This window comes from Aotus nancymaae, unplaced genomic scaffold (assembly GCF_030222135.1).
Source record: "Aotus nancymaae isolate 86718 unplaced genomic scaffold, 86718_ANA_hifiasm-v0.15.2.pri h1tg000030l, whole genome shotgun sequence".
Lineage (NCBI taxonomy): Eukaryota > Metazoa > Chordata > Mammalia > Primates > Aotidae > Aotus > Aotus nancymaae.
Window position 1 is genome coordinate 6019220 of NW_026988443.1, and position 27453 is coordinate 6046672.

At 39.0% G+C, this 27453-nt stretch overlaps 1 protein-coding gene across 4 annotated transcripts in view; it reads left to right on the forward strand.

Annotated features, from left to right (window-relative positions):
• The first annotated feature begins 2095 nt into the window (after positions 1–2095).
• The window catches only part of LOC135277236 (cyclin-Y-like protein 1B), a 34416-nt gene continuing 9058 nt past the window's right edge, over positions 2096–27453 (forward strand). The window contains exons 1-10 of one of the 4 annotated variants that reach the window (XM_064383048.1): positions 2096–2582; positions 4115–4231; positions 5684–5767; positions 13201–13263; positions 14096–14179; positions 15643–15677; positions 19341–19441; positions 22452–22487; positions 24575–24626; positions 25218–25337. In XM_064383048.1, the coding sequence (XP_064239118.1) occupies positions 5746–5767; positions 13201–13263; positions 14096–14179; positions 15643–15677; positions 19341–19441; positions 22452–22487; positions 24575–24626; positions 25218–25337 (513 nt within the window). In that variant the 5' untranslated portion in view covers positions 2096–2582; positions 4115–4231; positions 5684–5745. Of the gene's footprint in view, positions 2583–4114; positions 4232–5427; positions 11878–13200; positions 13264–14095; positions 14180–15642; positions 15678–19340; positions 19442–22451; positions 22488–24574; positions 24627–25217; positions 25338–27453 lie in introns of those variants that run through there. The other 3 variants (XM_064383047.1, XM_064383045.1, XM_064383046.1) reach the window with 3 other exon arrangements.

The window sequence follows — 27453 nt, forward strand, 5'->3', positions numbered from 1 at the left end:
TGCAGCTCTGCAAATTCTAAAATGGTTTCTGGAAGAACATCAACTGACTTCAGAGAGGAAAGGAGTGGCCACAATCCACCTGAAATTTAAAAAAAAAACCCAACTATGCAGCATGCCAAATTAGAATGAAAACAGAGGTACAAGATTATAAACAGCATGCATCAAACTTGTCTTAAGTTTACCTAAAGTTGATTTTTGTCAGGCAACTTCGATCAACATTAAATTGACATTCTAAACTAACAAGTCTTTAGAATTTTTATATGTTAGTAAACATTCCCTATATTATTAATTTTATTATCCAAGGCTAATTCTAAAATGTTTAGTGAAATTTAAAAATGAGTCTTCATTGATCAAAAAATGAAGTCTGTTAAATTTAGTGCTTTCCTAATTGGATTGGTCATCGTTGGTCTTTTTGTTGGGGACTTCTGCAAAACTCCACTGAAAATAAATTAGTAGAAATTATTCCTAAAAACCAAAAACTGAAGAATTTAGTCAATTGGTTTCACAAAGAAAAGAAGGAAATCTGCTTAATTAGTAGAGCGTATCCTCTTTATTGTTTTTGTTGTTCTTTGTTAGTGTTCTGAGACAGATATGATGGCAAGTAATTACACAATTAAAATAAATATATAGATTTTTATTTTGTTATTTATTTATTTATTTGAGAAACAGTAGCACTCTCTCATCCAGGCTGGAGTGCAGTGGCACGGTATCAGCTCCCTACAAACTCTGCCTCCTAGGTTTAAGTGATTCTCCTGCCTTAGTCTCCTAAATAGCTGGGATTACAGGCATGCACCACCATACCAGGATGATTTTTGTATTTTTAGCAGAGACAGAGTTTCACCATGTTGGCCAGGCTGGTCTCAAACTCCTTACCTCAAGTCTCTCTGCCTCAGCCTCCCAAAGTGTGGGGATTACAGGCGTGAGCCGCCATGCTGGGCCAAGATTTTTAAATTAAGTGAAAAAAAAAAAATTATGCAAAGCCCTTGAAATCATTATGGCCTAATTCTAAAGTTCTTTACTGCCGTGCTATAGCACACTCAACATCAGTTAAAGGCTCACTCTGGAACAAGTGCTACATTAAATTTTAGCAAATGTCAAAAGATCCCTGTGTGATAACAGGCTTCAGTGTTGAAGTTTGTGTACATGTACTAGTCTTGAATTTTCTGGGTGTCCACTAATCCAGTACTAGTCTAGACACCCACAAATCTAGTTAGACTTCAGAGTAGAACTGAGAATAATCTTTACCACAGGAGACTGCAGTGTGGCATCTATTTGGAAATTATTTTTCCTTGATTGTTCTTTGCCTTTTATGAGTTCTTCAATGTACAGAATATTTTTGCATTGCTATATGGTTAAACCAATTAGTCTTTCTTTTAAACTTCTACCTCTGTGATCTTACTTAGGTTTCTCCTACCCATACTATTATACACATATTTACAATATTTTTTCTTACACTGTTTTTTGACACATTTTATACTTCAGCTATTTTAGTATAACAAAAATGATATCAATTAATTGCAAAAATACTGAAGGGGCATATAAATTTCTGAAGCGCGTATGTATTTTTATTTTACCAAGGAGATGGGGGGAATGCTGTGTTATGTTTTTACATACATTTTGGCCATTATACAGATGGAGCATCTTTTCACTTGTTAATACATGATGTATACTATTTCTTCTGTGCAATTCCTCTTTAAATTCTTCACTCATTTTCCACTGGGGTTTGCAAGGTTCGAGTTATTTGAATAACCTCTAAATATGTTTTCTTCTTTTATATGTATGTGTTTGTATACACATCTGTGTTATTCCTAACATACATGTTTTTAAAAGCAGATACATGCTCTTAACCAGAACTTTTCTAACCAGATACATATTCCTAACCAGGCTGTTTTCAAACTGTGTTCGTGAAATATATTAATCTGAGATGCTAAGCAGAGTGGCATAAAAATGTTTACCAATCAATTTATTATGTTTCTCCTTGAGCAATTCACAATGCACATTAGCATATTAAAGGTTCTGGTTCCATGCAGTAAAGAAATTGTTTATCTTTGTTTATCTCAGCATCTTCAAGAAATATTTGAGTTCGAAACACTTCAGAATACACAGGGGTGTTGTAGGCCTGCTGATTTGTGAAATGCTGTAAAAAATTGAGTAAGGATTTCTTTGTAGTGTTTGAAGACATCAAATAAAATTGACTACAAATGATTAAATTTTCAGGAGGTTAAAGCATTTAACTGAATTGTATTTTGAGAGAGTATTTTCTTATAGAAATTACATTTTGAAATACAGCATTGATTTTTTTCCCCATAGTATTATCTTTTTCAATATTTTTGATGGCCTTTAAAAAGAATTTGTGAGACTAAAAATTCTGCCATTTTGTGGAAGGAGGGTTTTTAAAATTTTGTTACTGTCATTGCTTTCTTGATTGTTTCTCTTCTATAAGAATTTGCCTTTATCTTTAAAAAACATGTTTACTATTTCAGAGAGTGTGACATGGGAAAGGAGGCCTCCCAAACTTGCCTTTATGTCAAGAGGTGTTGGGGACAAAGGTTCATCCAGTCATAATAAACCAAAGGCTACAGGTATGGATTAATAGCATACAACCTTTAGTAATTTACATAATGCTGAATTTGCCATCACATTAAAAAAGTTATTAGCTATTACTTCTTAACATGTGTGTAGACTTTTTTCTTTCAAACATTTTTAGTAGTGAAACTAAAGCTTTTATAGAAATATTGTTGCTTAAGCCAAGTGTCCCCAGCCTTTTTCACCTCATGAAGAGTTCCCCGTAAAGGACCTGTGTGTTTTGCTTGTCTGTAATCAACTGGTTTTTGGACTTCCTTACTTGGAATATTTGTTTATATAGTTTAGGATTGCAACTGTGTAAAATAATCCTATATGGATAATGTTAAATAGGATAAAGTATACTAGAGATTAATTAAATGGTTTAACTAGATGTGGCACAAATTAAATCCCAAACTGCTAAGCAAAAATTTCTTCTGTTTCCCAGAAGCTTCGGAGCTCCACAGCTCTTTTTTGTTAGCTTCCACATACTTCATAGATTTATAGAATGGTAGTTATACAAGCCAAACAGCTCATTAAAAAGCTCTAAGAAATTTTGTTAACTCAGACGTGGGTTAGGAGAAGAATATTTTTTCCTCAATTATTACAATTTTGGTTCATTTAAAGGGAAATTGTACTTTAAGAATTATTTTATGTGACAGTGGGGCCTGGGAGACTTAGGATTAGTTGCAGGATATATAGCTAATAGTCTTTTTTATGTTAACCTATAGATCTATATGGGATAGCTCAAACTTGCTACTTTCACTTAAAGAGAAACAGACTAAAGATTTTCTTAAGATATGGCATGTTAATTGTATTGTAGCAGATCTTAAAGTTATAAAATGTACAGCTACCTGCTTTAATTTGAAAAGGAAAGTCAGCTTTTTTGTGGGTTCTGGAGAGCCCACTGGCCCCACCATGACATGTCTTCTAATTAACACTGAGGCAGGGTAACGTCTTGAAATGGCTGTGACATAGCTACACTCACCCTCTCACGTAAAATAAATCCAATCTATAAGAAATAAAAATGCTTGATTTTTTCAAAGACACGAGGAATTTGACTACCAACAATTCCAAATGTTTAAAACTTAACTATTTTTAAACATAATTTGTGTATCGATTTATATACAGCATTTGAAGATTACATTCTTTTCAAATGAACTGTTTTAAAATAATAGGTTAAATTTGTGAACCAATGGGTCTGTAGAATGAAGCTGGAGAATGGTGATTTTGACATTTAGAAATAAGCTGCAGTACATGGAACAATTTCTTAAAGCAATTCGTTTAACAAAAAAATGAGTAGGCTTTTCTTTTAACTTACTCCTGTTACCCTCCTATATTGACATTTGGGCCCAAGGATGTTTTTAATATTGCCAAAATGGTTACCGAATTTTTAAAAGCTGAAGGCAATTACAAAACATATGATTTTTATATACATTTATTGGTTATGTAAACAGTTGTTAACATCATACTCATTCATTTCTCTTATTAAAAAAAAACTTTTGACACTATGTTGATTTTATTTTTAAATGAAACTTTTCTTGTTCTATAGGATCTACCTCAGACCCTGGAAATAGAAACAGATCTGAATTATTTTATACCTTAAATGGGTCTTCTGTTGACTCACAACCACAATCCAAATCAAAAAATACATGGTACATTGATGAAGGTAATCTGTAATTTTAGCGTTTTTTATAATGATCCTCTCTTTTTAACTCATCATAGAAAAATGGCTCTCTATTATAGCAGTATCTATAGTTTTTGGAAACAGAATGAATAAACCACAATATTTAGTTTGTAATATTGCTGAACTAAAATGTTGTACACAGTTTGACTTGTACTACTGTTAAGATTATTAAAATGTTTAAGAAATGTATTAGCAATTTGTTCTTTTCCTTTAACTGATCCGTTTAGGGTGGAAAATTTCTGTCTGGTTCTTTGTTGACCTCTTTAAAGCATTCCCTTTTAAAAAAAATTTATCTTCCCTTGTTTCTGGGACATCATTGTCTCCTAGTTTATTCTCTTCTTTGTTCGTTTGTTCAACAAATATTTATTGAGTGCTTATGATGTGCCAGGCATTCTTTTAGGCATTGAGATGAAAATGGTGAGAAAAAATACACACAGTTTGTGCCCCTTGTGAGTCTGCAGTTGTTAAGTTGTTGAGATAGAAATTAACCACAGACACAGAAGTAGAGTTGCCTTGGTGATGTGTGCAGTGAAGGTACATGATGCTGTGAGAATACGCCAAAGGTGATTTTTCTTAGGGTCTTGGGGATGTTTCTTTGGGGACACATGCTTAGGTTTACCAGAAGAGTGACAGATGACAAAGTGAAAGGGGCCAGAAGAACCTCCTCGGGAGGAGAAATAGCCTATGGAAAGTACTCATGGAAGAATGAGTTGTATCCTGAGTTCATAGTTATCTTTTGTTTTTTTCTGAAGTAAACAATTAAGTCTATAAAATTCCCTTATAAGTATTAATTTAGCCATGTTACATAAGGATTCTTTCTTTCTTTGCTTCCTTTTCTCTTTTTTGTTTATTGTTAAAACTTACTATTTCTTTTTTGATCCATTAGTTATTTAAAAACGTTTCTTAAGGTTTTTGGTATCTTTTTATACTGCTTTCTCAATTAATTGTGTTTTGGACAAAGAGTATCACCTATACGATACCCAAAAGGAGACGGATGACAGATATGAACAGGAGCCTACTTATGGCCATCACAATTTCAATTCTTATGCTCAATGACATGGGTACTCTTTTAGGCCCATTTTACCAATGAGGAAATTGGGACTAATTTGCTTGAGAGCAAAATGGAAGTGGTGTAGATGAGATTTAAACCCGGAAAGTCTAGCACTAAAATGCAGATACTTAACCACTATCCTAAGGGACTGGCTACTTAAGTTGATAAACTCATCTGGTGAATGGAAGAAAGATGGGTACATTTCACTGAAGTTACTGAGCCTTTGCTGTTGAGCTCATTGGGAATCTCAGACATGAGTGGGGTATGTCTAGCGGACAGGTGGGCTTCAGTAGGCTGGCTAACTCCTAAAGTCTCATTAACTGGACAGTTTCAAGAGGAAAACCAAGAATCCTTGAAGCTCACCATTCTGTCTTCTTCTCCAGGTTGTCCAACAACTGCATCACCTACCTAGGGGCAGAAGCCCTCCTGCAGGCCCTTGAAAGGAATGACACCATCCTGGAAGTCTGGTAAGGCCCTGGGCAGGCCTATTGTAGCTCTGCAAGCCTCAGTTTTCCTATCTGTAAAATGGGGTGACGGGAGAGAGGAATGGCAGAATTTCAAGGATCCCTTCTGATTCTGACATTCAGTGAGAATGATTCTGCATGTGAGGGATCTGGTTCTCTGTCTAAGAAAGAAGTCTTTACATCTTTAAGTAGGGAGCAATTGTTTCATTTTTAAACCTTGACTATGTATTCAGCGACTTCTCTGTTCTATGAGATGGTGCAGGAATGGAGATGTGGCTGAAGAATGAAAAGGCAGCTCCTGCCCTCCTGGGAACTGCATCTGCCTTCACAGGTCAAGGATATTGTATCAGACTTTCTGTGGTTCTGAATGGAGCTTACAAAGGTTAGGAACGGGTTGCACAGTGTATCCAATTCTCTATATTTAAAGCCATAGTCCTTCATGTATTTGAAAAAGGCAATAATCACATTCTTGATAGATTCTGTTGTTACCTTAAAAAGAAAGACCAGCCTTGGGGAGTCTGGGCAGCTGGGTCCAATGTTGTGGACTCTCTGCTGAGCCACAGCTTTAAAGATTTGTCCTTCTTGTTTCCAGGGATCTATTTCTCAGACAATAAGTAAAGATTTTCCCTGGCCTAATGTGCTATAAGTGAATGTTACTATGTATGTTCCAGACACTGGGCTAGAGATTAATATTTAAAAGCAGGAATTTTCCTATTAAAAATCTGTATCTCAGGGTTTTCTCCAAAGAGTTTGGAACTCATTTTCTACTGGGGTTTGCAAGGTTCAAGTTATATGAATAACCTCTACATAGTCTGAATATTCCCTTTTTATTATATATACCTTGTAAATATTTTCTTTGAGTCTGTTGTTTGTCTTTTACCATTATCAATAGTTTGCTAAAATGGTTTTTTTAGGTAGTAAAATCTGTCCATCTTTTACTTCGTGATATTTGTATTTCATGTCATGAATCGAAGGCATGACTATTTTTAAAATTTAGTTTCTTGCAGTACTGATTTTATTTTTTACCTCAGTCTTTATGTTATTTGAAATTCATTATTGTTTGTTTTTTTACATTTCAAATAATACCCAAATTTCTCCAAGCAGTTCTTTTCTCTACTGATTTCAAATGCCACATTTGTCATCTCTGGAATTCCGATATATTTCACGTCTGACTGCCACACTACTGCTGTGGATGTGTTTTGTACCAGCGCAGTACTGTAGGGTTGTCAAATGATCTGGTATCTGGTAAAAGCAGACTTCCACTCACTGTTGCTTTTTTTTTTTCCAGAGAATAAAGAAGCGATTTTTATATGGGTTCTCATTTTTGTAACTTTGAAGTAGTTTATCCAATCACATGCCAATTACCATCTGTTGAAATTTCGGTGTTTTTAGATGTGATTTTAGGAGTAAAACCATCTTTTTTTTTTTTTAAGCACTTCAGACTTTTATTGTCTTTCAACTCAAAATGTATTCTAAATTTTATTTCGATCGTTGTTTCTTTATGAATTATTTAGAAGTTTGATATTTGATTTCCAAACACTTGTGGTTTACTAAGTATCTTAATAATATTGACTTTTCTTTCTTTTTCAATTTTCATTTTAGTTTCAGGGGGCACATGTGCAACTTTGTTATGTAGGTAAATTGCCTGTTGCTGGGGTTTGGTGGCAAAACAATTTAGTCACTGACGTAGTGAGCATAGTACCTGACAGGTATAGGTAGTTTTTCGATCCTCGCCCCTTTCCACCCTCTCCTCTCACACAGGCACCCTGCATGGTATCTATTGGTCCCTTTTTTGCCCATGTGTAGTCGGCGTTTAGCTCTGACTTACAGGTGATAATATGTGGATTTTGTTTCCTCTTCCTGTGTTAATTTGCTTTGTTAATTTGGTAGATGTAGCCTCCAGCTACATCCATTTTGCTGCACAAGCCATAATTTCATTCTTTTTTGTGGGGCATAATGTTTCATTGTGTATGTACTACATTTTCTTTATCTAGTCCACCACTGATGGGCCTCTGGGTTGATTCCATGTCTTTTCTATTGTGAATAGTGCTGTGATAAACATACAAGTACATATGTCATTTTGGTAAAATGATTTCTATTCCTTTGTGTATGAACCCAGTAATGAGATTGATGTGTCAAATGGTAGTTCTGTTTAAGTTCTTTGAGAAATCTTCAAACTGCTTTCTACCGTGACTGAATTGGTTTACATTCCCAGCAGCACTGTGTAAGTTTTCTCTTTTTTTCTGCAACCCCACCAACATCTGTTATTTTCTGACTTTTTATTACTAGTCATTCTGATTGGTGTGAGATGGTGCCTCATTGTGGTTTTGATTTGCATTTCTCTAATAATTAGTGATTCGAGAGGTGGAGTATTTATTCATATGCTTGTTGGCTGCATGAACGTCTTTTGAGAAGTGTCTGTTCTTGTCTTTTGTTCATTTATTAATGGGGTTGTTTGTTTTCTGCTTAAAATTTTGTTTAATTTCTTTATAGATTCTGGATGACACTTTTGTCAGGTGCATAGTTTGCAAAATTTTTCTCCCATTCTGCAGGTTGTCTGGTTGCTCTGTTGATAGTTTCTTCTGCTGAGCATAATCTCTTTAGCTTACTTAGGTCCCATGTGTCTCTGTTTTTGTTGCAATTGCTTTTGGAGACTTGGCTTGAAAAATTTGCTATCGTTTATGTCCAGAATGGTATGTCCTTGGTGAATTTTTGTTTAGGATTTTTATAGTTTTAGATTTTGTAATGTAGGTCTTTAATTCATCTTGAATTGACTTTTTATATGATAAAAGGAAGTGGTCCAGTTTGAATCTGCTGCATATGGCTAGCCAGTATAGTTTGAAAAGTTAGGTAGTGTGTTGCCTCCAGCTGTATTCTTTTTGTTTAAGATGTCTTTGGCTATTCAGACTCTTTTCTGGTTTTATATAAGTTTTAAAATAGTTTCTTTTCTCATTCTGTGAAAAATGACTTGGTAGTTTGATATAATAGTATTGAATCTGTAAATTACTTTGGGCAGTAAGGCCATTTTAACATTATTTCTTCCCATTCACGAGCATAGAATGTTTTTCCATTGGTTTGTATCTTCTCTGATTTCTTTCTTTCTTTCTATCCTTCCTTCTTTCCTTCCTTCTCTCCTTCCCTCCCTTTCTTTCTTTTTTCCTTCCTTCCTTCCTTCCTTCCTTCCTTCCTTCCTTCCTTCCTTCCTTCCTTCCTTCCTTTCTGATGGAGTTTCACTCTTGTTGCCCAGGCTGCAGTGCAATGGCATGATCTCAGCTCACTGCAACGTTCACCTCCTAGGTTCAAGTGATTCTCCTGCCTCAGCCTCTCTAGTGGCTGGGATTACAGGTATGCACCACCACACCTGGCTAACTTTGTATTTTTAGTAGAGATGGTGTTTCTCCATGTTGGTCAGGCTGGTGTCGAACTCCTGGCCTCAGGTGATCTGCCTGCCTCGGCCTCCCAGAGTGCTGGGATTACAGGCGAGAGCCACCGCGCCCAGCCATCATCTCCGATTTCTTACAGCAGTGTTTTATAATTCTCGCTGTAGAGATCTTTCACCTCCATGGTTAGTTGTATTCCTAGGTATTTCGTTCTTCTTGTGGCTGTCACGAATGGGGTTGCAGAATTGATTTGGCTCTCAGCTTGGACAATGTTGGTGTTTAGAAATGCCACTGAGGAATGCCATTGAAGAATTGCCACATAGGTTTTGACAATGGTTGAACTAATTTACACTCCCACCTGCAAGATATGCATGTTCCTTTTTCTCCACAACCTTGGAGAGAAAAAAATGCCACTTTTTGTCCATTGCTTTGGTATCCTGAGACTTGATAAACAACTGAAGCTATTTATCTGTTCTAGGAGCCTTTGGGCAGTGACTGAAGGGATTTCTAGGTATGGAATCATATTGTTACATTGTTTGTGAAAAGAGATATTTCACTTCCTCTCTCCTCGTTGGATGGCTTTTATTTCTTTCTCTTGCCTGGTTGCTCTGGCTAGGACTTCTGGTACTGTGTTGAATAGGATGACAGTTGACATCCTAGTCTTGCTCTGGTTCTCTGGGGAATGGTTCCAGCTTTTGCCCATTCGGTATGATGGTGGCTGTGGGTTTGTTATAGATGGCTCTTACTGTTTTGTGATATGTTTCTTCAATGCCTAGTGTTTTGAGGATTTTTAACATGATAGATGCTGAATTTTATGGAAAGCCTTTCTGCATCTTTTGAGATGACCATGTGATTTTTGTTTTTAGTTCTGTTTATGTGATGAATCGCATTTATTGATTTGCATATGCGGAACCAACCTTGCAGGAATAAAGCTTACTTGATCATGGTAGATTAACTTTTTGATGTGTTGCTGGATTTGGTTTGTCAGTATTTTGTTGAGGTTTTTTTTTTTTTTTTCTTTTTTTGAGACAGAGTCTCAGTCTTGTCGCTAGACTGGAGTGCAGTGGCACAATCTCGGCTCACTGCAACCTCCGCCTCCCGGTTTCAAGCAATTCTCTTGCCTCAGCCTTCCTGAGTAGCTGGGACAGCAGGCGTGTGCCACACGCCCGGTGAATTTTTTGTATTATGAGTAGAGACAGAGTTTTATCCTGTAAGCCAGGATGATCTTGGTCTTCTGACCTCATCATCCACTCACCTCAGCCTCCCAAAGTGCTGGAGTTACAGGATTGAGCCACCCCGGCCGGCCCAGTTTTCTTTTACATAAGCCTTTTCATGTGTTGAAACCATAGATTCTAAGTTGCTCTATCCAAGTGATAATTAGAAAAATGTGATGTACTTAGCGTATAAATGTTAGGAAATTTCCCTTACTATTCTTGTTAGTTTGATTGAATATGTGTGTAATTAAAAAAATGTAAACTGAATAAATATGTATTGAATCTATATATGTATTGAAAATGTAAGTTGACATTACAGAGTACACTGAGTTCATGGCAATGCTTTCTCTGAAAGCAACTGCAGAAATCTACTATCTCTTCTTTCTAGTTTGTAAGAACTCAGAGGCCACAAGGGAAAAGGAGTTCTTTGGATAGCAGATAAGGCATGAAGCAGATGTGGTTACAGTAATTTTAGTATAATTCATTGTAAGGTGATGATGTCTAGGAACATCATCATGGTGGAGAAACCTGAAAGCTCCCAGCAGCCAGCAACGAATGAAAGGTGGGGGCGGGGCTGCCAACAGGGTGGGGCCTGGTGAGCCAGGTGCCTGGGCTCCCACATCACAATGGCGGTGGGGACACCTCTGATTGGTTCCTGGGCACCAGGTTGGAGGAGACTCTGATTGGTTCCTGGGCACCAGGTTGGAGGAGACTCTGATTGGTTCCTGGGCACCAGGTTGGAACTCTGGTGGTTGGTAGGGCAACCTCCTTCAGTTGGTAGAAAACAGTGGAAGGAGTAACTCCCACTCTGCCGTCTTCTCTGCAATCTCAGCTCTCAGGCTTGTATCTAGACCCATTTTATATCAAGCAGGTTCCCTTCAGACCAGTCATCTCAGGGGTAGCAGCTGAGGCGGGGAGTGAGCTGTTAGTGGGGTGCAGCCCCATAGCCAGGGGCTGGCCCTGCCAGCGTGCCTGTGTTTGAAAGAAGTGAAGTGCTGAACTCAGCAGACTGGGAGGCAAGGGAAGGTCCAAGTTGCTGGAGAGGAGCCAAGGTGCCCCATGGGGAACACGCTGAGCTGTTGCTTGCACCCCAAAGTCAGGCGCAGGCGAGGTCTGCGTAGGTGGTCTGAGGATCTGTCCTTCAGCTATGACATCAATGAGGCAGTGGCAAGCAAGGGTGCAGGCCAAAACAGAAAGAACATGTCCAACACCAGTTCCAGACCCATTTGGGGCCTGAAGCGGTTGTGTGGGCAGGTGTCTGGCAGCAGTGACATCTATGAATCAGTGTCAAGCCTAAGTGCAGACCAAGGCAGAGAGGAGCAGAGGCCACTCAGAGGGATCTTGGTGCTCCCCAATGCCAGACCCAAGCAGAACCAGCGCAGGGTGCACTGGGCAGAACCGATCGAGGGGTACATGGTGGAAGCACCAGACCCTACTGCTGTGGAGCCTGCCCTGTGGGATTTGGGAGCCGGCGATGGCCCTGACCTGCGGCACATCAGCGACCAGGAGATGCCCAAAGGTAAGGCAATGAATGATACTGTTTGCCCTCAGGCATGCCTCTGGCTGACACTGATACCAGTTCTCACCCCTCCCCCCACCCCAGAGGCATCCACAGCCTCAGGCTCCTCCCTCCTGCCCCTAGCCAGCTTTCCCAGGCCCATGCACCAGGCAGGAGGACTGGCCCTGCCTCATGCCTGCCCCCACCCTTCATTCTTTTTCCCTGCTGCATCTGGTGGTTTCTTTCCCCCGCCCTACCCCATTGCCCAGTTCTGGCCCCTTTCTCAACCCCAGGCTGGCCGAAAGCTAAGTTTTCCAAATAGAAAATGTATGCTACAGATTTCATTGCTGTAGAGGAAGTGTCTTACAGCTCTTCTGTTTACTTTGTTTGGCCTCTTAATTTATTTAAATGTTAGAATAATTAAGCTTCATGATGAATGTGACTTTGTAGCTGAAAGGTATTGTTCTCTCAGAATATTCAGAAATGGTGAAAGAATGAACAAAGATAGTATGTGAATGAATTGTGCCTTTCTACACAAAGCATGCAAGTGCTTGTGAAATCTTTGGTTTGTTGGTGTAAAGTAAGCCTCTGAGTGCTTTCACACACCAGGTAGCAGATGAGTAGTGTTTTACAACGGCCCAAAATAGACTCTTCATATCATTTTTGGAGATTTATAACACATTTACAGGTATGTCTCATTTGACCTTGTCTCTACAAAAAAATGGTTAAATATTAGCCAGGTATGGTGGCTTGCACCCACAGTCCCAGCCGCAAGAGAATCTCTTGAGCCCAGGAGTTTGAGCCTTCAGTGAGTTATGCTGGCTCCATCTCACCATTGCACCACTCCAGCCTGGGCAACAGAGTGAGACTTTGTCTGTTTAAAAAACTGTTTTTGCCCAAAACAGCTCTTTGTTTGAAGACATTTGAAATATTGCGCCGGTGTCTGACCACAGTAATTGGCCACAGCATCTCTTACTGCTTGAGACTGTCCCTGAATTGTGCTGGTAATAGCAGCCTAGAGGAAGGTGGTTATATTTGATAAGTGAAGGGCGGAGGGCCTATATGTGATTCATCTAAAAGTTGTATCCGTTTATTTAGGTGCAAGTTTGAAAAAGAAGTCCCAGCCCCAGCCCCAGCCTGGTTTTATTCCACATGCATGGAGAGATTCTGTGATTTTTGCATTCTCCAGTAGAATTGGGACATTGGTACCCTTATTTTCTTGACATTTATTACTAAAAGCTCTTCTCAAGACTGTTAAAAGTGATTAAAATGGTTATGTAGCTTTAAAAAGAATCGTTTTTACTCACCTCACTTGTGACATTGTTTCCTCTTCTTCCTCTACAGATATTGCTTCTGACCATCCAAGGGCAAGCACACTCTTCCTGAGAAAGTATCAACTGAGTGGTGGTGAGCCAATGTTGTTTCTGCCTTCAGGGAAAACCGAAACACTTTCTGTCTTGTGTATTACAGGAAGTATTTAGAGAAACTCAGATATGAGTTAAAAATGTTCAACTTTTCATAGATTTACTTGTCTTATTTTCAAATGTGATATAATTTCCTTCAGTTGTCACTCTTTATGGAAACATACAGACTTTGTGTTCACAGATTTGGTGACATTTTTACCAACACAATTATTTGGCCACATGATTTAATGTAGTAGTCAGGGATTTATGCCTTTTTCTTCATACGTCTTTGCGATTTGTCCCTTGCTCTAAAGAGTACATTTTAATAATGACTGATAGGATTTAGGCCACAACTTGGATATCACTTGAGCAAATCAAAAGAATCCATTGTTCTAGATTGGATCTGTGATTTTGACTTCCTTTTTCACAGTGCTCTAACCACTGTCACATCCAAGTCAATGCTAGAAATTTTTCATTGGAATGTAATAGAAATGTAACATACCCTGTGCTGTTTTCCGTATTAGCCTTAGTATGTGAAACTAGTGTCAAGTTCCCATATCCTGCCTGTTTTAGGATGAGAATGAGAACTGTAGGATTTTTCTGTACTGTTGCTTATGTATCATAATGTTCTGTTATCTTACTTTCTTTTCAAAAAAGCCATACACCATGTTTTTCAGTTAATTTTAACAAGAATACAAGAACTGGGGGTTCTAGAATAACATCTGAAGTAATGCAGTACAATAAAAAAGGGGTTGTTCACCTGCATTTTCATAGTTTGTGTGGACTTTGTCTGACTTGAGCTAGTAATTTCTGGTTAGGATTGTTATATTTTTCAGTTTCTTCCAAGAGCCATGGGCTTCTCACACATAGAGTGTATGGAAGTAGAAGAAAACCGATCCCCTGCCCCTGTCACTTCAGTGGTGAGAAATGTGTGTCAATGGGACCAGTTCAACTTGAAAGGAGGAGGCATTGTAGGGGAGAAAGTGTGGCCCAAGTCCCTCTTTGGAGCTTTTGTTCTTTGGACCTTTGTTAGAACAAAATGATTGTGTGTGCTGAGGGTACCCTGTTCAGTTAGGTTGGCACCCTCATTTTGACATTGAAGTTTACGATAGGCTACCTTTCAGTTGAGTAAAGACCCATTTATTTTTTCAGTAATGTATGAACAGATGACTGAGAAGTCATTAGGGATGCTTATTCTAGTGCATCTCCAGATTGACTCCTGGCCAGAAACTGGTTCTTAGAGCTGTCAGCTGTTAGATCCTGGTAATGAAAGTAAGCTATGCGCAAATGTAGAATCAGAAAACAAAACAGTGCTGCACAGCGGATCAGAAATACAATAAACGTTTTTATTAGCTAAATTTCTCATCTGTCCCACATTTTGGCATTTTTATGAAGGAATACTTGCGATGGGATAATTTATAAAGAAAAGAGGCTTTATTGGCTCACGGTTCTACAGGCTGTACAGGAGGTGTGGTGCTAGCATGTGCTTCTGGCAAGGGCCTCAAGAAGCTAATGATTGTGGTGGAAGATGAAGAAGTCATGTTTCACATGGTGAGAGAAGGAGCATGAGAGAGTGGGAGGTGCTGCAGGCTTTTAAATAAGCAGATCAGGCCAGGTGCAGTGGCTGACACTTGCAATCCCAGCACTTTGGGGTGCTGACGGGCAGATCACTTGATCCTGGAGTTTGAGACCACTTTGGGCCAACATAGTGAGACCATGTCTCTATGAAAAATTTAAAAATTAGCCAGATGTGGTGGTGCATGCCTGCAGCTCCAGCTACTCTAGAGGGGAAGGTGGAAGGATCACTTGAGCCCAGGAGGTTAAGACTGCGGTGAACCATAATCACACCGCTGTACTCCAGCCTGAGCATCAGAGTGAGACCCTGTCTCAGAACAACAACAGTAACAACAACAAAACCCCAAGAAGATCACGCATGAACTCAGAACAGGAACTCACTCATCACCAAGGGGATGGCGCTAAGGCATTCATGAGGGATCTGTCCCCGTGATCCAAAGACCTCCCCGCTCCAACACTGGGGATTATATTTCGACATGAGATTTGGAGGGCACATACATTTCCTAACCTAATCTGTTTTGCCTTTCCTTATGTACATGGGGATTCTTTGATTTGAACGTAATAGAATATGTGTTAGGTCAAAAAGTAAAACTGTGTTTTTAAATTTTACATTATGAGATTCATCATGCCAGATTATTTAAATGTTAAATTTTGTTTAAATTTAAAATTTTTTAAAGTTGATTTATTTTTATATAGTGATAATCAGATTGATCTTGTTTTATATAGTGATGATCAGATGATTAGCAACTACTTTTATTCTATGGTATTTTATTATACCAGAATTGATTGGTTATACTTTTATTTTTAGTGCAAGGAAAGAGGAGAAGCTTTCGCCTATATTCTGTAAGTAAGCTTTTGAAAAGTTAAGAAATTAATTGTTTAAATTAAAAGTCTATCTGTCATGATTCCTTAGAAATGTAACAGGGACCCAGTGCTGTTAGCATGATCCTTTTTTGGTGAATTTTCTAACCCTTTTCTATTTTCCTAAATGTCAGATTTCTGCAGGAAAGTCTTTAACTTACTGTGCCCATTTTTCATGCTGTCTGACATTTAAGTTAAATTTAAATAATTTGGTTGTGATATAAAGATCTGCCCTAAATATTTACTCTTTTAAAATCACATAAAATTGAAAATAGCTGAGTCCATTTTCAACACTTTCTGCTGACTCCCTGTCAGAGCAGCTGAGAGCGTAGCATCCTCACTCCACTGTCACCTTATTTCCCTCCCTGTTTCTTCCACCTGTAACACATTTTTAATTAAATCATGAATTGGTATTTACATGATTACGACTATGCACATATTATTCACTGCTGAGTCATATAATGTTCTGAGTGTGCCTCCTCCTTGTACATCCTTCATTCTTTCTCTTAAATATTTCTGAAACCTGAACACTTCTGCACTTCTCCCAGATAACCTCCCTTTTCCTAGCCGGTGATGGCTCATGAAACCAAATGTGACCATTAGCCTCCGGCTGGTCTCTTTGTTTTCACATCCTTCATTTGTGTGTGTGTGGAATTGATTATCTGACTTTATTTCTTTGGCTCTCTAACAACTATTCTTCCCCAAGAGTTGTAACATTTGTCACATGCCTATCAAAAATATGTTTTATCTACTAAAAAGATATATTCCATGTTTTTTTCTTGAAACAAGTTTCCTTGGCTTTTCATTATCCTCCTCAGGATAGACTGTGTTTTCCTAGGCTGCCCTGTGCCTGTTGGCCTGGGAGCTCTCTCCGAAATCTTCTGGGACCACTACTGTTGGGTCCCTGAGTCCTAGACTGTGCATTGCCCTCTGCCTTGTGTTACTCCCCAGTGGTGCTGGAGCGCAGTTTCTGAGGAAAGGCTCATGGGCACACATGTTTAGAGATCTGCGCTTTCTTTAAACCCCTCCTTTGCTATAGAGTATAAAATTCTAGAGTGAAAACTGAATGTCATGACTTGAAGACATTTTTCTATTACATTTTTATTATACTGTTTTTGAAAGTATTGCCATTGTGTGATACGTCATACGTAATCAATGTTTCCATCTGTCTAGTTTGTAGTTGTATATCATTGATGTCAATGATATATAGACAGATATCACCTAAAGCTGTACCAACTAGTCTGTGTTTTGATGCTTTTTTCCTGTTATTTTTATTCTCATATATGGAATTTTCCTCAGAATGGACTTTTGTTACGTTAAAGTCTTACGCTGCATTACCCCTAATAGTAGTGATCTTAAGGGATACCTTCTTTCCCTTTGAATGAAAGTGTCTGAATGAGTCCATTTTCATTTTTTATGCCATATTTGTTTTTGAGACAATAAAAGTATATTCATTGACACACATACACTGTTAATGTAAACTATAACAGAATAGCTTAAGAAACATAAGAGTTTAGCTAGAGTTAACACATTTCTGTCTTAAAGGGTAATTTGGTCCATCAAATAGTAATATTGTTCAAAAGCGTCTTGGGTTTTGGTTAAGAAATAAGTGAATTTGCAGTAAAAAGCATCTGAAGCAGCAAAATGCTGTTGGACGCTATGGATATTTCTGATTATTGGCTACTGGCAATGTTTAAATGCCGTGTAGTTTTATAAACAACCACTAGATCTTCTCCCTACCCTGCCTTTTTGTTCTTACTAGCTCATTAGTAGTAGATCCAAACCTGTTCTGTCTCTAATGTGTTTGTGAGGGACCCTGATGGAAGAGTGCAATAACATGATGCAAACAAGCATATTAAGAGGAGGAAGCAAGGCTCATCTGAGTTAGTTTATTTTCCAGTTAAAATAATGAGTATTTTGTGATTTTAAATAATGCTGTTGATCTTTTCAACAATTTGGTGACTGGCATTTGGCCACTGGGACTATTTTTAAGGAAGAGTACTTTCTTTCTTTCTCTCTCTCTCTCTCTCACTTTCTTTTTTTTTTTTAATTTGAGATGGAGTCCTGCTCTGTCACCCAGGCTGGAGTGCAGTGGCACAGTCTCAGCTCACTGCAACCTCCGCCTCTGGGATTCAAGCAATTCTCTGCCTTAGCCTCCTGAATAGCTGGGATTACAACCACCCAACACCACGCCTGGCTAATTTTTGTATTTTTAGTAGAGATGGGGTTTCACCATCTTGTCCAGGCTGGTCTTGAACTCCTGACCGTGTGATCCACTCACCTCAGCCTCCCAAAGTGCTGGGATTACAGGAGTAAACCACCTCACCTGGCCAGGAGGAACACTTATTTAACATAGTTGAGGCAGTTTCCATATTGACTATTGCACTCTCAACAAATGAATAGATACTTTGAAAGTGTTTTAGAGATAGTTTATTTTCTACAGGGCTCAAAAGGTTCACTGTCATATCTCTGATAGCACTGTGGATGAATTTTCACTGATTTGTATCTGTAGGAAGATTTACTTTCCAAATTGTAACTGATTTAAATATTTGTCAAGCTCTTATTGAACTCATTAATTTCTCCCACATTCTGTGCTCAGCAGCTGCAGGTAGGAGAGAAGGGGTCCTCCCTCCCCTGGAGAGGCTCACTTCCTCATGAAGGGGATGCTCTGCAGGCAATTGTATCATGTAACACACAGTGAATTAGACTGATAGGTACACAAAACCAGAAATGTTTTGTGGTGTGGCTGCAGGCAAAGGGATCCCAGAAGGAGGATGAGGTCAAGCTTGCTGGGACAAGGGGGAAAGGAATCAATATTCCAGACAGAGAGCAGCACGAGTGAGGCAGGAATGTGCCATAATGTGCATCAAATAACTTAAAGAATGAAATCAATTAACTTTTGAAATGAATGCAGAGTATTGTCAGAAGTTCTCATTTGAGTAGTGTAATAGCAGTCTTATGTAAACGTGAAGTGAAAGTGAAATTCCCAAAGTTGTTTTCATCATCTGATTTTTGGATGTGAGAGAGTCTTAAAGCAGTACTTTTTCCATCCTCCCACAGGGAGACAGGCCCAGGGAGACGTACGGCCCCTCACTTGTTTGGTGGGTGAGCAGCTCTGGCACACACAGTCTCTGACTCTAACACACTGGTTCCATCGCACTGTCTCTTGAATGCACACACTTAGGATTAGTAACTTAGTAAATGTAGTATTAGGTCTTCATTTACTGCCATCAAATGCTCTTGTGTCAATATTATTTAATGGATGACATTTTGTTGCAGTTAATGAATAACAGAAATAGAAAATCTCAGTGCTTTTTACTGCATAAGAAAAAAACGTGAAATCCCATTTAAAATGTTTCCCATTATTTATAAATGGAATTTATGATAGATCCTTGCCAGGTTTGATGATCAGTGTCATATCAAGGGCAGCATTTTATAACCCATTTCTCAAACATCATCTGTGAAAGTTAAGAGCCTCCAATGAGTTTGCCATAGAGCTGCACATGATACCACACTCAGGCAGGTCATAGGGTATAAAAAATACCTTAATGCTTTATTGTTTGACATTTTGACAAAGGGAAAAAACCCACACTTTTGTAAGTTCAGCCTCCTTTGATATTTTTCTCTATCTTCCTTCTTCTTCAGATACCTCCACGGCATCTTGATAGAAAATACAGCTCGTGTTCCACCATATTGCTAGATAACAGCACAGTCAGCAAGCCCAATCTCAGCCACATACTAGATAGGTGAGTACAACGAGGCTGCCAAGGGCTGAGTGACAGACCCCCGTATGCTAAAAGCATCCCAGCCATCCGCTGTTATTTCAGCCATTTGGTTGCCCTTTTCAGCAAGCAGTTGAAGAAGTTGATGTCAATGATATATGGATTTTTCAGGACCTAATACGAATTTTCTGTTTCTCTTTTAATCTTAGACACTGCGTGGTAAAAGGGAAAGCCAGTTAGCAAATAAGCAGTCCCAGCAAAAGAATGACTATTTATTTGATGCATTTATGTTATGACAGTATTGAACCTAATGGACAGGAGAGGTGCTTTTTATTGGATGTTTCTAGGAAAAATTATTAGTTCTTTATGGGCCATAGGCCTAAGATGATGGGCGCTACTTTGGAAACTGGTCTTGGAAGAAGGAACAGTTTGTCCTCCATGGCACCATAGTGTATCTGTATTTAAAATTTCCCATCATGCACCAGCACTTCATAGGCCACGATCAGAGATGCCCTTCTAAACGCCCTTGAAAGATGGGTTCAAGTTGGTTTAAAAAGCCACCTCCAATGGAGATGTCCAGGAAACATGATTAACATCTCCTTCGCTTATGAGTGTTGATTTTCAGAATACGGTTTGACAAGCAGTACCTCAGAATGTTAATCTCCTTATCCCTAACTTGACTTTCCAGTCTATAAACATGACTAAGTTACAAGCTTAATTTTGTCTCTAATGTAGTAGTTTTTAAGCTAATTTGTCAGTAACTTCTGCTTTAATCAAAAATGGCAGTTTATACTCATAATAATGTGACTTTCCTCTCTCATGTATAACAATAATTGAGATCCAATTGTGTTTCAGCAAGAACTGGACTCTACCTGTGTCTAAAGCCCTGAGCTTTGACCTCTATGGTATCATCACCTGATGTTCGTACTCAGTCCTAAGTCAAAAGCCACCCTTCTTTGACTAGGGTCCCTGGCTTCTTCTGATTTCAAAAGATCCTAATGTTTCACTATGCAATTCAAAAGTAGTTTTTAAGCTTACCCTTGTTCAAAGAAGTCAAAGTCCTGCTTTTTCTTCCAGCGTAGTCTAAATTTTACAAGTTTTTTTTTAAATTGAAATATACATATTTTCTTTTCTGGAGAAGGGGATTTGCTGTGTTGGCGAGGCTGGATTCAAACTCCTGGGCTCAAGCAATACACCCAAGTCAGCCTCCCAAAATGCTATGATTACAGGCATGAGCTACCATGCCTGTGCTAGAAGTGTGTTTTTAAAGCACAGTGAGTTTTAATTGACGCTCCAGTTTTAGAAGGGATTATTTGGTATATTTGCTTTTGATGAAATAAAGTTTACTGAGCACGTTAATATAGCAAATTGGCTTTTAGGAAAGATTTTGAAAAATGTATTTCATGGTTAGTAGAGCGTTGTTCTCAATGGAAGAAGTGAGCCATATTAGAATCACTTATACTGTTTCTTCAAAATATATGTCTGCAAACACATGCATCTTCCCAGCTCCACCTTCCCTTCCTCTCTCGGCACTCGCAAGCCTTTTAGGAAAATGGGGAAGGAAGTATGTGAGACATCATTATATGGCTAAAAGCATCCCAGATGATTCTGATCTTAACCCTAATTCAGTCATTCCCAAACTTTGCTGCACATCAGAATCACCTGGGGAACTTTACCAACAACCCTGATGCCTAAAGCATACCCAACACCAATTAAATCAGAATGTCTCCAGCTGACATTGAGGCCCTGTTTAAAGCTCCTCGGGTGATCCAGTGTGCAGCACATGTGGAGGCTACTGCTTCCTTTGTGTGAAAAAGTGATGGTTCTAATATAAAAATTACATGTTTTCCCTCATTTGCTCTCCTTTCTATCCATAAAGCTTTTCATCTGTGCGAGTCATTTCTATCTATATGTGCATATGCTTCAATTTATACCATACCATAGTGTTTTGTGGACACCTGCAGTTCACAGGAACACTGTTCGGGGACCTTGGGCAAATCAGTTTTAAGCCTTGGTTCTCTTAATTGTAAAATGGGTGGTGCCTGGAGTGTCATGTGAGGTTCGGTGGTCTTTTTCAGCATGTAACTTCAAATTCTGTGATCTTAAAATTTGGAGATGAACCTGTTGGAAGCACTATAGAAATATCTATCATAGATGCTAATAATGTTGTAAGGCCCACTTTTTACAACTCCAGTTTGCCTTCTCAGATTATTCTGAGCCTCATTTTAAATGTTGAGGGTGAACGGAAGGACAGAACTTACCAAAGAGAAGCCCCTGTTTCCTGACACACAACATCTGTGGATGACTTTGGAACACAGTAACATACATCCAAAGAGTTGTATTTGTTCATTCATATTGTTTAAACTATTGTGGAAGTACCTGTCATTAATACTGTATGATGTGATGTTACTCTGTGTGGTTAGTACTGCTTATTTTAGGAGAGCTACAAGTGTCATCGATTTTTGGATGCATTATAATATTTACCAATAAATTTTCTGCTCATCATGCATAGGTGATTTTAAATTACTTTATTTCGTATAAAGCACATTCATTCTGTGCTTTTAGGGAAATAATGACCAATGGGTGAGTAGGTGAACTAAATCAGCCAAAATGCAGGGCCTAGCAACTTAAAAAGCAAAACACTACTGTCTGGCCTAAATGTAAGCATATGTACACATAGATATAAGTAACTTGTACAGAATGAGAGGTTCTATGGGCAGAAGAGCAAATGACAGGGAAATTATGTCATTATTTATACATAATAACCATCTGCAGACACAAGTCTTCTAACAGCATATTGCCTGCATTCTGGTTCTCCTATCTTTGCTGTAAAGCCAGAGGACTAAAACAAAACGAAAATGCTCATGTGGTACTGTTTAGAATAGAGGATTTCGGGGCCACTGAGAGGGTTCCCTCCCCGCCTTCAGAAATATATCTTCAGGCCTGAGAGGGTTCCCTCCCCGCCTTCAGAAATATATCTTCAGGCCTAACAAATGATAAAATCAGTTCTTACAATTTTTTTTTCCCTCCACAGCGTCACTTTGGCAATATATTACGTCATAAAACACAGGTGAGCTCTTTGAAACCTGTCTTGTTATTCCAGCTCATCACTTTGTGTCATATGAAACATGCTGTCAGGTCATAACTCTAGACATTATAAGCTGTAGAGTGCTTATTTTACAGTGTTGCCGTGAATCATCTGTGGGTTTTTTGGTCCATAAGACTCTTTTAAATTATTAAGGGTTCCAAAGTGTATTTGTTTATGTCTTTGTTTGCAATTTATTTGTAAAGAAGCAGTAAAAAGATGCCCTAGCCTCACGCAAATATATAGTAGGAAAAAGGCATATTTTAAAAGCTTTCAGGTAACTGTGGGTATTCTTGAACCCCACCAAAACTCCAGAAGTGCTAACTGGTTAAAATAGTTATAGTGGGTTTGTACATATCAATGAATTAGTTCACTAATAGTCACTGATCTTTCTTGTACAATAAATGGATCTTTCCCCTTACTGGCTTTTACAGTATGATGCATTGGCTAGTTGGTTTATTTATAGTGTCAAAAACTCACTGTCATTAGTATCACCACCATTATAAAAATGTCTTCAAACATGCAGATGCTGTCAAGCTCACTGTAGTAGGTATATGAGTTTTCAAAGTCCTGATTTTTAGCTTGAAAGTGTAGGCTTTATTATGGACAAATACTTGTTATTTTCCTTGAAGTGACAGACTCACTCGACTTAAGTTTATGGATAATAGTCAGTTATACTTTCAGATAAAAATGGTGTTCTGTGAAAAATTGGCTTGTCCAGCTCGCAATTTCATCACAAGTGCTTTTCTTTAACATGACCGTAGTTCAGTATGCAGACGCACTTTATGTGAACTTTCTACTTAGAATACTAAAAAGAGAGGTCAAGATTTCATAACACCATTAATTTTTAATGTTTCATCAAGGACATTCTTCAGTGAAACATGCTACTTTTAATAAAAACTGCAAGGGACAGTGAAGAGTGGAATGAATACTGGTGTAATTTGGTACCACTGCCCTTATTCATACTGAGAAACCATCAGTTTTACCCACTTTTGCTTTTAAACAGTCATTACAAGTGTTGAACAGGGAGAAAGCAACCGATGTTCTAATACTTTTAGAAAGTAATAAATTATTTGTGTGTTTTCTTTTCAATCAGCTTCTCAGGTTGAATTAGTATTCTTGTAAGAACAGTTTGGGCCATACATGGTGGTTGACACCTGTAATCTCAGCACTTTGGGAGGCCAAGGTGGGAGAATTACTTTGAATCAGGTGTTTGAGAGCAGCCTGGGCAATGTGGCAAGACCCCATCTATCAAAAAACAAAGATAAGCTGGGCATGGTGGTGTGGACATTTTGTCCCAGCTACCTGGGAGGCTGAGGCAGGAGGATTGCTTGAGCCCACGGAGTCAAGCCTGCAGTGAGTCAGGTGTGTACCACTGTGCTCCATCCTGGGTGAAAGAGCAAAACCCTATAACGACAACAACAACAACAACAACAACAACAGTAACAACAGCAACCAGTTTTGACATCGTGGGTCTCCTAGGGAATCTCAGGGGTCCACAAACCACATTGGGAGAACCACTGGTTTCCTAAATGATCACATAATGTGTTAGTTTTTAAAGTTCATTAAAGACTGGCCTCTTTTAAAATAAAAAGGCAATTAAGTCTGTAACTCAAATTACATCAGCAAACATAAAGTATAATAAAGAAAGATTTGGGAACTCTGATTCTAAAAAGTTCTAAAATCCTTATTGCCAACAACTACTGCTTTCTAAAATGTTCTTGTGTTCCACTGTGAGGCTAGAGGAGTAAAAATAGATACAGCTTATTACCATTGCTTGTTAGCAGGAGTCAGTATTTAAAGGCAAGTCTGGCTCATCAATGTAGGAAAGACTTCCCAGTTCAGAATGTGATGTGCTGATGAAAAAGAGGTCAAGAAACCCTCTGAAGGCCAGGATCCAGGAGAAAAATTAGCAACAACTGCTTTGGTGAACAAATTTTACCAAAGCAGACAAGAAGTATCGCCCTCCACCCTCCATGCCAGATAGTTTACTAAGTACTCCCAGCAGATAGTTTACTAAGATATTAACAATTCCTGAATTAATTTCTTAAATGCACATTCTTCTTTTATAGATACGCGAATAGATCTCTGGCTATTTTTGATGAGCCAATACATCCATTTTCAGTAAGTGTCACTTTCTCTGAGGTTCTGTTTATGTCTTATAGGGTTGTGTTTATTTCATGATGAAGTCAAAATTATCCACCATGAAGTCTTCACTAAGTTGTGTCTGATCATCTTATGTAAGGAGTGTTGTAAATTGGACACACTGGAGTAACAGCTGACTTACAGCTTTGTTTAATTTGTGTGCTAAGGGGAATAAACATACCATCCAAATAACAAAATGTGCCATTTTAAAAGATGTTTTTTATAGCAGCAAACAATATAAATATTTGTAAGTGGTCCTAACAAATATGCACAAACTCTGTGAATAGAATCAGAAAGCAATTTAAATTTAAATTTGTTAAATGCTATAAAAACTTAAAAATTTCCTTATTCAGGCATATGATAGCCACAAGGCCACCTTAGCACCTATGTTTACAGAAAACCAAAAATATTTTAAGATCATACTGTTTATATTTTTAGAACTAAAAGACATTTTATCCCAGCAAAATTATTGTAAGGGACACATGGGCACAAATTTGAGCATTCCCATCTTAAGAGTACTTAAGAAGTTTTCTTGAATGAATATTTATATTACCTTTTTTCTTCTTTCAGCACGAAAAGATTTCAGGGAAATCCTTTGAGGATGATCCCACATGCAAGTGCATTTTTGACTATTTCTGTCATCTTTTTAAAGTCACAAGACTAACAGCTCCATCTGCAATCGTAGCATTGGTAAGCTATTTCTTATCTATAAAGCATCTTTAATAACTGGTCTCCTACACAGTGTATGGCCATGTTTCTAAATAAAAGTCAGTTCCTAAAGTTATCATCAGATCTTTTAAGAGAAACCTATGCAAGCAAAGTAAATACACATCTTAGAGCTTAATCATCGTCAGGTTTTGAAATGATACCATTGCTTTTCTTATCACGGACTAATTGCTACTAAAAGCAGCAGGAGAGACTTCTGGTTTCTCCCTCAACAGATTCCAATGTAGGTCTAAGCTGAGTTCCAGGCTGTATTTCCCCACAGTTGTGACCTGGAGCTGCTGCTCTGAATGCTTTGTTGTTCCTGGGGACCTCTTGTGCCCGCTCGGGAAATTGCCCAGGAATGTGGAACCAGTAAGACTTGGACATGGGCTTTGCTAGTTAGCCTGCCAAGCCATAGCTGTGTCCTTACCTCTGCATGGTTCTCACAGAATTCCTGTGGTGAGACTCATTCTGAATATAAAGTCCTGTTCAGATGGCTGGGATTGTTTGACCCCTCCCCACACTAACCTGTAGAGGAATGTCAAGTACACAGCCTGGAGAGAAAGGATACTTAGAGCAGTACCCTCTCCTTTAGCATCCGGCTAGAGCTTAGGGGCAAAGGCTTCCGCTGGACACCTGCATAGAAACCTCTCCGTGAGCACTGGATCAGATGCAGGCCATTTCATGGAGTTGCAGCCATTGGGAATGCTCAGCACATGCTGGAGGGAAGCAGGAGTGGTACTTCCAGATGGAGAGAGAGAGAGAGCTGATGCAGGAGGGAAAGTTGGATTGGAAGAAGGGGGAGTTCACTGTATACCGGCTAAATTTGGTGTGCCCGTGAGATAGCAGAGTGACATGTGCAGTCATGATTTGAATCTATGGAACTGGAGCATGAATCTGAGCAGTGCAGTCATGATTTGGATCTATGGGACTGGAGCATGAATCTGAGCTGGAGGTAAGGAATGAAGAGTAAGAGTAGCTGCTCAAGGCGAGTCATGATGGCTCATGCCTGTAATCCCAGCTCTTTGGGAGACCAAGTCGGTTGGATCACCTGAGGTCAGGAGTTCGAGGTCAGCCTGGCCAACATGGTGAAACCCTGTCTCTTCTCAAAAGTACAAAAAATTACCTGGGAATGGTGGTGGACACCTGTAATCCCAGCTACTTGGGAGGCTGAGGCAGGAGAATCTTTGGAACCTGGGAGGCAGAGGTTGCAGTGAGCCAAGATGGCACCACTGCCCTCCAGCCTGCACAGCAACAGCAAAACTCTGGAAAAGAAAAGAAAAAAGAAAAAAAGAGTAGCTGCTCAAATGCAAAGAAAGTGTTTAGAATGAAAGTGGAAAAGCCGGACATGGTGGGACACACCTATAGTCGCAGCTACTCAGGAAAAGGAAAAAAAGAGAAGATGGACAAAAGATAGCTCTGTAAAGACTACCAGCATGTAAGGGACAAACCCCCAGAAAAGTGGCCAGAGTGGGAGGAGGAAGAGCAGGGGAAAATGATAAGAACAAAGGGTTCATGATAGGAAAGGCTGTGGTCACAGTGCTACATGCTGCTAAGAAGGTGCCCATTCCATAAATACCCCTGAGATGCCAACCCTGTGCCACTCTTCTAAGTGCTGGGGTAGAGAAGAGGACAGGTCGAGCACAGTCCGTGTCTTTATGAGGCATTTGTTTTAATGAGGAAAGCATTTCTTTTTTTAGGTAATGGCAAATAGCAAAGTGATAAAGCAGGATACAGAGAGAGTGACGGGAGGGGCTCGCTCTTTCTGATAGAATGATCAGGAAGAGCCTCTCTAGAGAGGTCACATCTGAGCAGTGACCTGACTATAAAGCGAGGATGATAAGGAGTGCTGGCATTACAGGCGGCGGGATGAGTGCCAAGACTGAGACAGGAACACATTTCATGTGTGTTCAAGGAACACACAGCAGGGAGCCCGCCTGTGAGAGAAATGAAGGAAAGAATGGAAAAGATGAGGCCGCACAGGCGGTGCCGTAGCTCACAGGGCCCTTTGGCTTGCAGAGCAGAGGATGAAGTTAAGGTTTTATTTCAGTTTGAAGCGGGGACTAATGGTAGATCTTGAGCAGGGGAGTGCAGTGTTCTT